The 13,390-nt window shown below is 38.6% G+C and overlaps 1 protein-coding gene across 3 annotated transcripts in view; it reads left to right on the plus strand.

Annotated features, from left to right (window-relative positions):
- Positions 1–9,558, plus strand: part of ZDHHC3 (zDHHC palmitoyltransferase 3) — a 78,351-nt gene extending 68,793 nt beyond the window's left edge. For all 3 annotated transcript variants that reach the window (XM_089687462.1, XM_089687465.1, XM_089687469.1), the window contains exon 7: positions 3,245–9,558. In XM_089687462.1, the coding sequence (XP_089543588.1) occupies positions 3,245–3,505 (261 nt within the window). In that variant the 3' untranslated portion in view covers positions 3,506–9,558. The remainder of the gene's footprint in view (positions 1–3,244) is intronic.
- Positions 9,559–13,390: the final 3,832 nt, after the last annotated feature.

A 13,390-nucleotide genomic window follows, 5' to 3' on the forward strand; every position in this document is an offset into this window, starting at 1 on the left:
CAGACCACATAATCTTGTTCCTCACAGTCTGAGAGTCCTTCGGGCACTTTTTTGCAAACTCCAAGAGGGCTTTCTTGTGTTTTACACTGAGAGGGTTCCGTATAGCCACTCTACCATAAAGTCCAGGTTGGTGGAGGACTCCAGTGATGGTTGTCCTGAAAAGTTGTCCCATCTCCACACATGATCTCTGGAGATCAGTCAGAGTGACCATTGGGTTCTTGGTCACCTCTCTTACTAAGGCCTTTCTTTCCCAATTGCTCAGTTTGGCTCAGCGACCAGCACTTGGAAGAGTACTGGTTGTGCCAAACGTCCTCCATTTAAAAAATATGGAGGCCTCTATGCTCTTGCAGTGCAGCAGAGCTTTTTTTGTAGCCTTCCCCATATCTGTGCTTGGCAATAATCCTGTCTGTGAGCTCTGCTGGCAGATCCATTGACATCATGGCTTTTGCTCTGATACAGTATGTGTTGTAAGCTGTGAGGCCTTTTATAGAGAGTTGTGTGTTTTTCCAAATCACGTTCAATCAGTTTGATTTACCATAAGTGGACTCCAAGGTGTAGAAGCATCTTAGCAATGATCAAGAGCAATGGGAGGCACTTGAGCTAAATTTTCAAGTGTTGTTGCAAAGGGTCTGAATGTTTATGCTAATGTGATATTTCAGTTTTTCCTTTTTCATACATTTTGCAAACATTTCTAAAAATCTGTCATGCATGGATACTGAATATAGATTGAGGAAAACAATTTAAACAACTGTAGTATCAGTCTGCAACATAACAAGATGGTTTCATGTATACCATCTGTCCATTTAGAAATTACTCCTTCAATCTCGTGATGCGGATACAGTCAACTGCTCTGACTGTCTCTTGTTTCAGGCTCTCAGGGAGGTGTTATAGAAGTGCATGATGTTTAGGTATGCATAAAAAAGCCAGAAGTTGCAGGTTTGGAAAATATTAATTGCTCATACAGGTGCAGAATCTTTAAATCTTATTCTAAGAAAAAACAGTCATGGATGCCAAATTGTTTGACATAAAGCGAAGACAGATTTTTTTTTTTTTGGCCAAAAAGTAGAATTGAGGACTGCCAAACAGCATCCCCTAGTCCTTTATTTATCAGTTTGGAATGCCTTAAAATTTGCAGGAGCTAAATAATTTAGAAGTACTTTTAATAAAATGTGCAAAATAGAATGTAAATAGAAATATAAATAATAAAAAACAATTTCTGTAGCCAAATAATATAGCTAGCATATTTTAGATAAAAGTAGATTTGTAAATAATTATTTAAAATGGCACTCCAGTATTGTGATTCTCACAAACCCTTCCGAAAAGTATAGGCCTACTGCCCTCAAAACCACCCCTTCTTACCTGGAGATGTATGAAGTGTAATGTGAGCGTCTGAGAGTTTACAATGCCTAATTAGAAATTGGATCAGTCAACTTTTGGAGGTGAGACTGAGGCACCCACCCACCTCCCTTTTTTTTACACCCTCTTCTGTGTTTATCACTCTACCCTTAACTCTTTCCTTAAATGTATACCTGGGTGTCATTGTTTTATATTGTTTATATAATGCCTGTATTGTCATTACTGATTTTTCTTTTTTCTATTAATTAAATTACATTCAGGCCTCTTAACCACTTGCCCTCCAGAGGATTTACCCCCCTTCCTGACCAGGCTGTTTTTTGCGATATGGCACTGGATTACTTTAACTGACAATTACGCGGTTATGCAATGCTGCACCCAAATTAAATTTATGTCTCCCCCCCCACAAATAGAGCTTTCTTTTTTATGATGGTATTTGATCGCCTCTGCGTTTTTTGCGCTATAAATTAAAAAAAGGGGGAATTTTGAAAAAAAAAAAGTTTTTGGCTTTTTGCTATTAAACATGTTCAGTAAAAAAAATTTAAAAAATCAAATATATTCTGCTGAATGTCTTTGCTGAAAAGAAAATCCCAATATGTGTAAATTAATTGGTTTACGAGAAAGTTATAGCGTTTTTTTTACTAATGGCGATCAGCGACTTATAGTGGGACTGCGGGGAGCTGACTTGGTGTCACTGGGGATGTCGGTGACACCAATACAGTGATCAGTACTAATAAACAGCACTGACACTGTACTAATGGCACTGGGCAGGAAGGGAGCTAACATCTGGGGTGATCAAAGGGTTAACTTTGTACTGCTTTACAGTGTGCAGGATCTGACGGGAAAGATCTGTGGTGTTTATACACAGGTCTCTCCCCCGTCGGTGATACTCTGCGATCTCCGGGTGCCAGCGGGGAATCACTGGCCGGGACCTGGTGATTGACAGCCGAGGCCGCAAATGGCGGTGCGGGTAGGGCGCACTGCACCCTACCCGGAACTGCAAAATCACGTGTGTGTCTGTGTATATATACGTGATTTTTGTGCAGCCGTGCTGCCCTGTAGCAGTATTTCTGCAATAGCGCAGCACGGAAACGGTTAATAAGTCTCTTTCACGGGGATGTACCTCTTGAAAAATCTTTGAACATTTATAAAACAATAAAATGACCCTTTAAGTAAATGATAGATGAAAACTATTGCCGACCTAAAGGATTTGTAATTCTGCCCAGTCAGTCTTGTATCTTGTAATTTTCACATATCAACTGCACTGCACAGTCAGACAAGTGAATTTTTTTCTGGCTCATGAAAGTAGCTTTCTTTGTCACCTCTCTGTCTCCAACCTGTTTTCCAGAAAATGAATCGGAATCATCACTTCTCTCTGTTAGCAAGGAAGACGTGTTTGAAGTCATTTAAAGCTGACCTCTGGGTGCAAAAATGTTATTTAAATATAATAAACAATATCCACAAAGGATATAAATGTCATTGCAAACCCAGATATTGCATCATAAAAGTTTGATCTGAGTGGTAACAATGGTTGTCCTGATAATGAAGCGATGAAATGGCTAACAATTTGCCATCTGCCAGCAACAAGCAGAAAAGCTTTTATAAAGCCAGATGGTGAATTGCTCCCACAGAAACATGAATGGACTGCCTTACCTGGGCAGCAATACTTAGAGATTGCATTCTGCATATATTTGTATGCCTTAGGTATACACTGTGATGGTGCATGTTCTTTGTATACTAGAGTATCTTTTGCTGAACCTAAATTAGTATGGCAATAATAATGCAGTATGTTTAAGAATTTGGTGCTATTTTATGTGGCTTTTTTATATGTATACTTTTTTAACTCATGGTTACATTTTACCTTGAATTACTTTTGTTTTCCAAATCTCAGGGCATCGAAAAACTGAAGAAGGAGACCACATCCTGGGAAAAGACCAGCAGCTGGGAAGGGTTGAAGCAAGCTTTTGGTGGTAGTTTCTCTCTTGGATGGTTGAGTCCTTTTTCAGGAACTGTTTATCAGAAGGTGCCATCGGATATTGAAAATGGATTGTCTGGAAAGGGTGGTGAAATAGTCATTGGAAAGATGGTAGGAAATGTGGAAGTCATAGAAGTGAGAGGTGAAGATGAGTCAAATCCTTCAAATAATAACTAAAAAAAACCTGTAAAAAGCACAACAGGCACACAAATTTCAACATCTGTACCATTGGTGTGCTAGGCTTCTGCTTTCAGATTTCATGATGGTGACTATGCAAAGGACTTTCCTTTCTTCACATAATGTGTGTACTAAATACATTGCTTGGATTTTTCTGCTTTTTTCACTACTTTAGTGAGGTTTTATGCATTGAACCTCTCATAAGAGACAAATGTATGCTGCTTTGCTGACCTCATTCTAAAAAGGATACTTTCTTGGCTGTTCTACGGAGGCTATGGCCACTGACCCAGAACAAGAATGCAGCAAGTGAAGCTAGTGAAATCAGAAGTCCAGACACACAAACTTGTTTTGGATCTGTGACTCAAAGTATTTCAGCCAAAGAGCCATACAACCAGCATTTATTGTTGCACAGTATAGCAAGAGGGAGCTCACCCATTTCTTACCTGTGATCATTGATTACATTGAGGAACATGGCAACTTGACCTTGTCCATGAATTCCTGCTTTAATGAAAGGGCTATCTTTATTGCTTTTTTTTAAAAAGCAACCAACATGTAACCACCTTCCTCTTTGCAGCGTTATGTCAACATCGTAGTGATAAGTGCCTTAGGCATAACTGTACTTAAAGTTATCCTTCACATGACCCCTCCCCCCAACACCCCTTCAAAGTCTAATGCATATCCTTATATCTGCCATAACTTCACCCTGTAGCCCATTGGAAGCCAAGTAGCAGAAGAAGAATATTCTTGTCTGGAATACTTGGCAGGGGTGACCATGCAGCTCCCAATGGGCTTCAGAGCGATGATCTGGTAGGAGCCAAAACAGGTGAGAGAAATACTTTGGGGGGGGGGGGGGATACGTTGTGCTGGGAGTTGGTTAAATTATAGTCATCCCCTTAATGTAGCACTTTAGACTGTAATATGCTTCTAGCTTAAATAAGAACTTCACTTAGCACAGTGTTCTTCCTAGACTGGCACCAAAGAATATGCAGAATGAATTTGCAGGGATTTCTTTCGCTGTATATAATTATTTCCTGCTTTTGGGAGGTTATGGCAAGAGGTTAATGGAAGAACTTCAAAAACTAGATTTTGGGCTCCTTACCTGTTACATCAATGGTGATGGTAGGTTCAGCACACCTCTGCCAGTGGAGCAAGTAAAAGGCAATAAGTTAGTTTGGCTTTGAAGATTGGATAGTTTGTAAATTATCAGCCGTCAAGTTTAGAAACTGACACAACATTTGTTAATGGCCTATAGTTTAAAAATATAGAAAAGTGCCTTTTTCCTGTGGGGATCTTCAATCATTCTGGTAGCAGATGACACAGCAATTTGTGTCTAACCCCTTTTCCCTTTGTGTTTACAACACTGACCTTAAACTTTAGGTTTGCTAAATGAATTACTTGAGCATTCTGTTATATCTTTTTAATGTTAGCTGCTCCAGATACAAACACTGCCTTGGAAATTTTACTTCGTTCATATCACTGACAATCTAACTGGAATATATGTTACTGGTATTTTAATTGGGTGCTTCTCTATACAAGCTGAAGTTTAATTACACAAATTGGTGCCCTTGACTGGTTGCTGATTGCTATGACCAGTTGTTCCATGTGTGCAATTGTTCAATGCTGTAATTCTGCACAATCATTTGCAGAGTATAGAAAAGTATGGTAGTGTTAAGATAGGATGCCAGTGAAGTAAATGAAGGACCATGGGAATCCATGAAAATCATACATGATTTTGGCTGCAATGGGTTGCTGGGAACGCAATCTATAATCTGATTTTTTTTTTATCTATAAATGTATTTATTTATTTTGCATCCTGTTTACATTTCTCCCCTAGGAATAAGGAAAGCCTTAGTATTGGTAAATTAGTGTGAACTTTTCTTCCATGTTTTTACATTTCAAATCTGGCTAATTGTGATTATAGTACATTTGCTTCTAGGTGTACAGGTATAATTAAGGGTTCAGTCTACCCAAAACTGACAAATTGAGTTAAGTTGAATTGCGGTGTTTCCAGTGAATGCAGCATACAAACATATTTTGGACAATCGTGCACTTCCATCTGTGTCAACCAGTTAGGAGAAGGCTCCAGAAGGACTGTGCCCCAGTGCAGGTCAGCTCTTGGCAAGTCTGGCTTACCAAGCTTGGTGTGGAAGAACTAAACCAAGTGGCCTGCATGGAGCTCTGACCTCAACCCTATTGAACACCTTTGGGGTGAATTGGGATGCTGACTAAGTCAGGTCTTCTCATCCAGCCTTAGTGCCTGACCTCACAAATACTTTTTTTATGCCTTACTGTTCACAAATTCCCACAGACAAGCCATAATCTTGTGGAGAGCCTTCCCAGAAGGGCATAGGGTGTTACAGCTACAGAGGGACCAGCTCTACGTTGTTCCCATGGCTCATGGTTTTGTAATAGGATGTCTAACAAGCTCATGTGTGTCATGGTCAGGGTGTTTAACCTCCCTGTGGCCATATAGTATGGTTTCTAGTGTCTCCCAGGTGATCTGATGATGTTTGGGTCTATGCATAAAGGGCTGCCTACCAGCTACTGTCATTACAAGTCCTACTGCCCTTGGTAGATTTTTCATCTATTTTATGCTAGAGACATTGAGTATTTGTGGGAAAGTAGCTGGGAACTCCTCCAGGAAGACACTGCTTGAGAGATATAAGGAGCCAATGGCAGCCCAACAACATGTTCTTGTAGCTGATTTGTCGGTTTTGGATGGACTGTCCTTTAGATGATTACAGTGGCACATCACAAATAAAATGAAACTTTCTGTTCATTTAATAGGTGCCTTCCAAAATCTGTATCTGAAATTCAGACTTCAGTATTGCAGCTATGCAACTTTGGCTCATGTTCTTCATTCAAGTGCACCCAAATTATTTATATTTGCTAATACTTTTTAAAGTTTTTAAACCTATATGATTGGAATCAGTCACAATTGAGTTTACCCAAGAACAAGAATCAGATTTTTTTTTTTGTACTCAATAAACTAACTGGCTGATTTACTGTCAATACAAACATATTGTTACTGTCTGGCTGACTTTTTGTGAAGGTGCAAGTTCCAGAGTTGTCATGCTTCTCATTCCTTCACTAATGTAATGTGAGCTTGTGAACCAAAATAAGCAGGCAATTAATTGGTATTTGCTTAATCTGGTTCAGTGATTCAGTAAGTATTAAAGTAAGGATACCTTTAATGGACTTAGGGGGGGTCTACTTTCAAAAACAAGCCAGCAGCCTGTGTTTCTCTCCTGACAGTTTTTACCTTTATAAAAAGCAACAAGTGATTACCGTGTTTGTAAAAAAAAAATTAAATTAATTACAAAAAGCTGCATGCACGTTATGAAATATTTGACATTGCACTTGACAAATACAAAAAAATGTACTGCCCTAAATACACCACACCAAAGAATTAGTGGAAAAGAATAAAAATAACATAAAAAGTCCACTTGAAATTATTGCATAAAAAGGAAGAAAGAATCTTCAAGAGACCTCTTTGATTGTGGTCCACCACCAGTAAAGAGACTAATTACTGCTTACCCAATAAACATTTATATAATATTATAAATATGGATATAATCTCTTGAATGCCAGAGAATATCTCCACCAGGTAATAGGTTCACGCTTACAAGTACCCAAAAAAGACAACAATAACCTCCACGTAGTGTGAAAACTGTAAAGTGTAATAAAGGATAGATAAAATGCCTCGCAAGACATCTATGATGAAACGCGTAGGATAGCGCCTGTTGACATTATCACGTTTCACCAGAAATGTGGTATATTTGGATGTCTTGTTTTTAACAGCGCTGGTTTATTTTAAATTATTGCAAGTGCACTTTGATATATCCTTTAGTAACATTTACGGTTTTCACACTATGTGGAGCATATTGTACTCTTTTAGGTACTTCCTTGCATGCATGAGCCTTTTACCTGGTGGGAGCAATGCAGATATTCACTGGCATTTGAGATTATTTCCAGAGGGGGAGATCCTGGGAGAATGTGTGTGAGGATCTGTGTGGATTTCCGATCAAGCGTATTATAACTCTATAATATTAGCCATGTTTATCTGGTAAGCAGTTATTAGTCTCTTTACTGGTGGTGGATCACAATCAAAGAGGTCTCTTGAAGATTCGTTCTTCTTTTTCTGCAATAATTTCACATGGACTTTTTTTTTTGTTGGACTTCTTATATTGGACATTATCATTTTTATTCTTTTTCAGTAAGTCACTTTGGTGAGGTTACCTGTATAGAGCAAATCGTGCTTCACCTTGATCACTATGGGTTGCTTTAGCTGTTATATTATTTCCATTATTAACTATATTCACAATTTTAATCACTGGAGAATATTAGGTAACCAGCCATAGAAAGCAACTCTGGAAACTATCTGCAAATGTTGAAATGTTTGCAGTAAGGGAAATAAATTTACATGTTTTTATGCTGATGAAGAGCCATCCAACTTGGTGCTAAAATGGACATAGTAATTCACAATTTTACCATATCTGGTATAACATAAGAATTCAGTAAGGCAGTAACCCATCACAACCAATCAGTATTTGATTTTCTGTTTTTAGTAGACAAAATTTGGTTGTTATTGGTAATGCGCTTTACACCTTATTTATGCTCTGTTGCACTGCTTTATGGACTAAGAATTAATGTATATATGAACCCAATTAGTAAAATGACATAAACGTTAACATGTTAATGTAATTATTTAAATGTCAGTTTTAAAATGTTTACTTCTGCAGCTTTCATTGTTATAACATTTGTTTTTTTGTGAAGGCCTTTCCTCTCATTGGGTGACAACACTCATTTTCTAAGTTGGTGCCCTGTCATGTGTTGTTGAGACTCCAATTAGCCAATGTATTTTGCACAGGTATGGTCCACTTGTCAGGAAATCCACCTAGAGATGCTGCAAACAAAAGTTGCTGGAGAGCACACATGTGGACAAGTGGCTGTAAAGAGCATGCAGAATAGTAGTGCTGATATGCAAAGATATAAAAGAATGAAAACTACCAACTTAAAAAATGGCAATTGTTTGATACACAGTTCTTTAGCATTGTAAATGTCCTTTCTAGTGTGGGTCCACATTTACTTTGATAATGAGCTGAGTAGTGTTAAGTTTACTAAGCAAAATATGATGCACCTCTCTTTAGTCTTAGCCTTTATAGAGCCAATATTAGGAGCTGGATAGCGCTTCAGTAAAACTCAATTACACTGGAAAAAAATTGGTTGCCTTAACGTTGATGTCTACAGTAGCTTTTTTGTGTTTTAATGTTTTTTTTAATAATGTTTCTGCTGTTCAGTTATAATAATTATTTTGTTAGCGGGATTTAAAGTGTTATTAAACCCAGGACCCTGCATTCATTATATCTGCTTTCCCATAGTACACAGAACATAGAAGTGCAATTATTTTAGTAAATATAAACTACTAAATACCTTTTCTCATCAGCAGTTAGCGCAATCTTGCGACTTCTAACAATGTTCAGCAGAGTACATATTAAAGTTTGTAGGAGGAGTTTTCATTTTGCTCTAGGAGGATGCAGACCCCTGATCCTCTGTCTGGACGGGGCTGATAGGCCCTGTGCTGATTACCTGCACTCTGCCAAGAAAAAAAAAAAAAAAACCTCTCTAGCAATACACACCAAACTCAACATGTGCACAGTGACTCCAAACTATGTCTTATCAGCAGATAGGGGGATAAGAGGGGGACACTGGAAGAAGGAGAGGATCAGAGAAGTCAGGAATGTTTACACAAGTCATAGGATTAACTCCTTAGGTTCCACAGTGAGTATAACAAGCATACTTTACTGCATATACAGACTGATTTTGCTGTTGTGGGTTTAGTGACACTTTAACTGCTGGCAACTAATTCCTGGTGTATACACATCTAAAAATCAACGCACAGCTCCATATTGTGGCCTGATGAAGAATAACATCCGACAGACCTTCCTGAAAAAAAAAAAGTAAAATATTGTTAGCCCAAAACATGTCCTCTGAGCTCTGTAGTATTAAACAACTAATAAACACATCAGAAATGTGAGAAACTCTTCAAAATGGTAACTGATTTGTCTACTATCATACTTAATTTTGCAAATGAGTGCATTTTTTTAATAAATGATACCAAAGAGTTAATTCATTAACCAAAGAAATGGCATGAATACAAATGATGGAATTAAGATATTTGCTATATGGCTATAATGTAATGACAAGAATATATCTAATATTATTGTATGATTACACTAATCGCCTGGTCCTTTTATAAAAACTGCAGGAAAAGGAACTGAAGGGTTGTTCATTACAGCAAACATGTGTATGATAAATGTGTATTGTGTGCTTTCCTTCATGCACATCTCTTTATTTAAATCTAGGTTCACATCTATGCAGGTTGTGTTTGAGGAGTTTCTGCATTGCGTTTTGCGTTGTGTTTTTGCACTTGCGGTTTTTTTTCTTGTTGCTAGGCAGATTTTAAACAAAATGCAAAACGCATCAAAAATGCAATATATGCTTTTCTGCAGCGTTGCCATTGAAGTCTATAGAACCAAAAACACAACTTTTTGCATTCAAAATAGTCCCTGACGCTTTCCAAAAAACACACCAGGTGAAAACGTGAAGATTTGAACCTGTCCCATAGGATATCATGTTAAATGGACTGTACTGTGTTTCTGCAAAATGCTTCAGAAAATGCTTAGGTGTGAACCTAAAGTAACACTAGTGTTGCAGAACATATACAGGAGTTTTTTGTTTGTTTTTTTACTAAAGTGGGTTCACTCAGAATCTGGTGCACCTGTACATGGTAGCCAATCAGCTTTTAACCTCAGCTTGTTTAATTAAGCTTTAGCAATAAAACCTGGAAGGTGATTGGTTTCTATGCAGAAGTTCTCAAGATTCTGAGTGAACCAGCTTTAGTAAAAAAAAACCCCATAGTATACTGTATGTATAAATATAACATATACATTTACTACTGTATATGAATATAAAATGCAAGCCTAGTATTCATAATAATATAAAGCAAATGCAATGCATGAAAGACACAAATGTTAAAAGAGCAGTATAGGATTTTTATTATTTTTATCTTTTTAAATCATACCTAGGTGAATGCAGCACATTGCTGATCGCTCAGTGCTCCCTGCCTCTGTCTACTTTACCCCCCCAGTACTCACTGGAGAGCTGGGCTGTGGAATGGGTTGGAGTGGCTGAACCAGGTGCCAGTCTAGGCTCCTGGGTGGATCTCGACCATACAGTCAGGATCTTTCCCCAGCCTGGACTGGCTGTGACAGCCAACAGCGGGCTTTGGTCCGCTCTCAGCTGAAACAGGTCACAGGAATGCAGAACGAACTCTGTCATCCAGATTTGGCTGTACTTTTCCTTTAAGGGTCCCGTCACAAAGTTGCATTGCATTATTATATGTGCATTAATGTTTGTTGTATTTAAACTAAAAGGCCTGCCACCTCATCACAAACTATGAAAAAATCTACCTGAGCTGTTTTGTAATGTAGTGCATCACAATGTATGTGGGGGTATGATATCTGCTATTATTCCTCTGCCTTGAGATACCAATCTAAATAAATATCACTGTAACTCATATTGTAAAGCACTGTGCAGACTGTTGGTGCTATACAGTTGCAAGAAAAAGTATGTGAACCCCTTGGGATTACGTGGAGTTTTGCAGGAATTGGGCATAAAATGTGCTCTGAACGTCATCTAAGTCACAACAATAGAAGAACACAGTCTGCTGAACATAATACTACACAAACATTAGATGTTGCCATGGTTTAATTGCACATAACATGTAAACATTCACAGTGCAGGGAGGAAAAAGTATGTGAACCTTTGGACTTAATAACTGGTTGACCCTCCTTTGGCAGCAATAACCTCAACCAAACGTTTCCTGTAGTTGCAGATCAGACCTGCACAACGATCTGGAGTCATTTTGGACCACTCCTCTTCACAAAACTGTTTCAGTGTAGCAATATTCTTGGGGTGTCTGGTGTGAATCGCTCTCTTAAGGTCATGCCACAGCATTTCATTCGGGTTGAGGTCAGGACTCTGACTGGGCCACTCCAGAAGGCGTATTCTGTGCTGTTGCAGCCATTGTTTTGTTGAATTACTTGTATGCTTTGGGTCATTGTCCTGTTGCATCACCCATCCTCTGCGGAGCTTCAGTTGGCGGACAGATGGTCGTACGTTGTCCTGCAAAATGTCTTGATAAACTCTGGAATTAATTTTCCCATCAAGGACAACAATCCGTCCAGGCCCTGAGGCAGCAAAGCAGCCCCAAACCATGATGCTCCCTCCACCATGTTTTACAGTGGGGATGAGGTTTTGATGTTGGTGTGCTGTGCCTTTTTTTCTCCACACATAGTGTTGTGTGTTCTTCCCAAACAACTCAATCTTGGTTTCATCTGTCCACAGTATATTTTGCCAGTAGTGCTGTGGAACATCCAGGTGCTCTTTTGCAAACTTCAAATGTGCTGCAATATTCTTTTTGGACAGCAATGGCTTCCTCTGTGGTGTCCTCCCATGTACTCCATTCTTGTTTAATGTTTTCCTTATTGTAGATGTGTCAACAAAAATGTTAGCATGTGCCAGAGATTTCTGTAGGTCTTTAGCTGACACTCTGGGATTCTTCTTTACCTCATGCAGCATTCTGCAGTCATTTTTACAGGACGACCATGCCTAGGGAGAGTAGCAACAGTGCTAAACTTTCTCCATTTGTAGACAGTCTGTCTTACCGTGGACACATGAACATCAAGGCTTTTGGAGATACTTTTGTAACCTTTTCCAGCTTCATGCAAGTCAACAATTCTTGATCGTAGGTCTTCTGAGAGCTCTTTTCTGCGAGACATGGTTCACATCAGACAGTGCTTCTTGAAACCAGTAAACCCAAAACAGGTGTGTGTTTTTTAAGGGCAGGACAGCTGTCAGCAACACATCCAATATCATCACACTGATTGGAGTCAAGGTTGGCTCACTCCTGGCTCCAATTAGCTCTGGGAGAAGTCACTAAGCTAGGGCCTCACATACTTTTTCCTTCCTGCACTGTGAATGTCTACATGTTATGTGCAATTAAACCATGGCAACATCTAATATTTGTGTAGTATTATGTTCAGCAGACTGTGTTCTTCTATTGTTGTAACTTAGATGACGTTCAGAGCACATTTTATGCCCAATTCATGCAAAACTCCACATAATCCCAAGGGGTTCACATACTTTTTCTTGCAACTGTATACAGTAAATCCTGTATAATAATAATTGTACAGATTGGTGTATGTCACTGTGCATTGTGGTGTGCGGCTTTAAAAAAAATGAATGGGCTGCCTAAACCACTGTGTATGTTAACATACAAAATACCCAATAGTAACACACTGCAGTGGAATGTAAAAGTGTGAAGGGATACCCTCAGGGGAGACTATTATATAAAAAAAAAATAATATATATATATATACAGTATATATATATATCAATATTGTTAGCAGTACAAAGATCATTCAACCATATCCACCTATATTTTTTTATGTATATGGACTTACTAATATACTGTTCAGCTAAATTTAAACATGATAAATAATAATTACTTCCTTTCTTCATTTTTTTACCCATATCTCCCATTACACAATATTAAAGTGATTCTAAAGGCTGTTTTTTTTTTACTTTAAAATAAAAAAGAATTTATACTTAAATGCTGTGTGCAATGATACTGCACAGAGTGGTCTCCTACTTCCTGTTCTGGAGTCCCCTGCCAATGCTGTTCTGCTCCTCTTTTTCCTCTCGGAGTGCCCCTCCCCACCAAGCGCAGACTGTGTGTACCCATAGACGCGCAGTCTGTGTGCGCCCATAGACACACACACACAGTGTGACTTGGCCCTTCTCACAAGGTTTGACTGACAC

This window comes from Staurois parvus, unplaced genomic scaffold (genome assembly GCF_062004578.1).
Source record: "Staurois parvus isolate SC_StPar_1 unplaced genomic scaffold, SC_StPar_1.0 ptg000020l, whole genome shotgun sequence".
Taxonomy (NCBI): Eukaryota; Metazoa; Chordata; class Amphibia; order Anura; family Ranidae; genus Staurois; species Staurois parvus.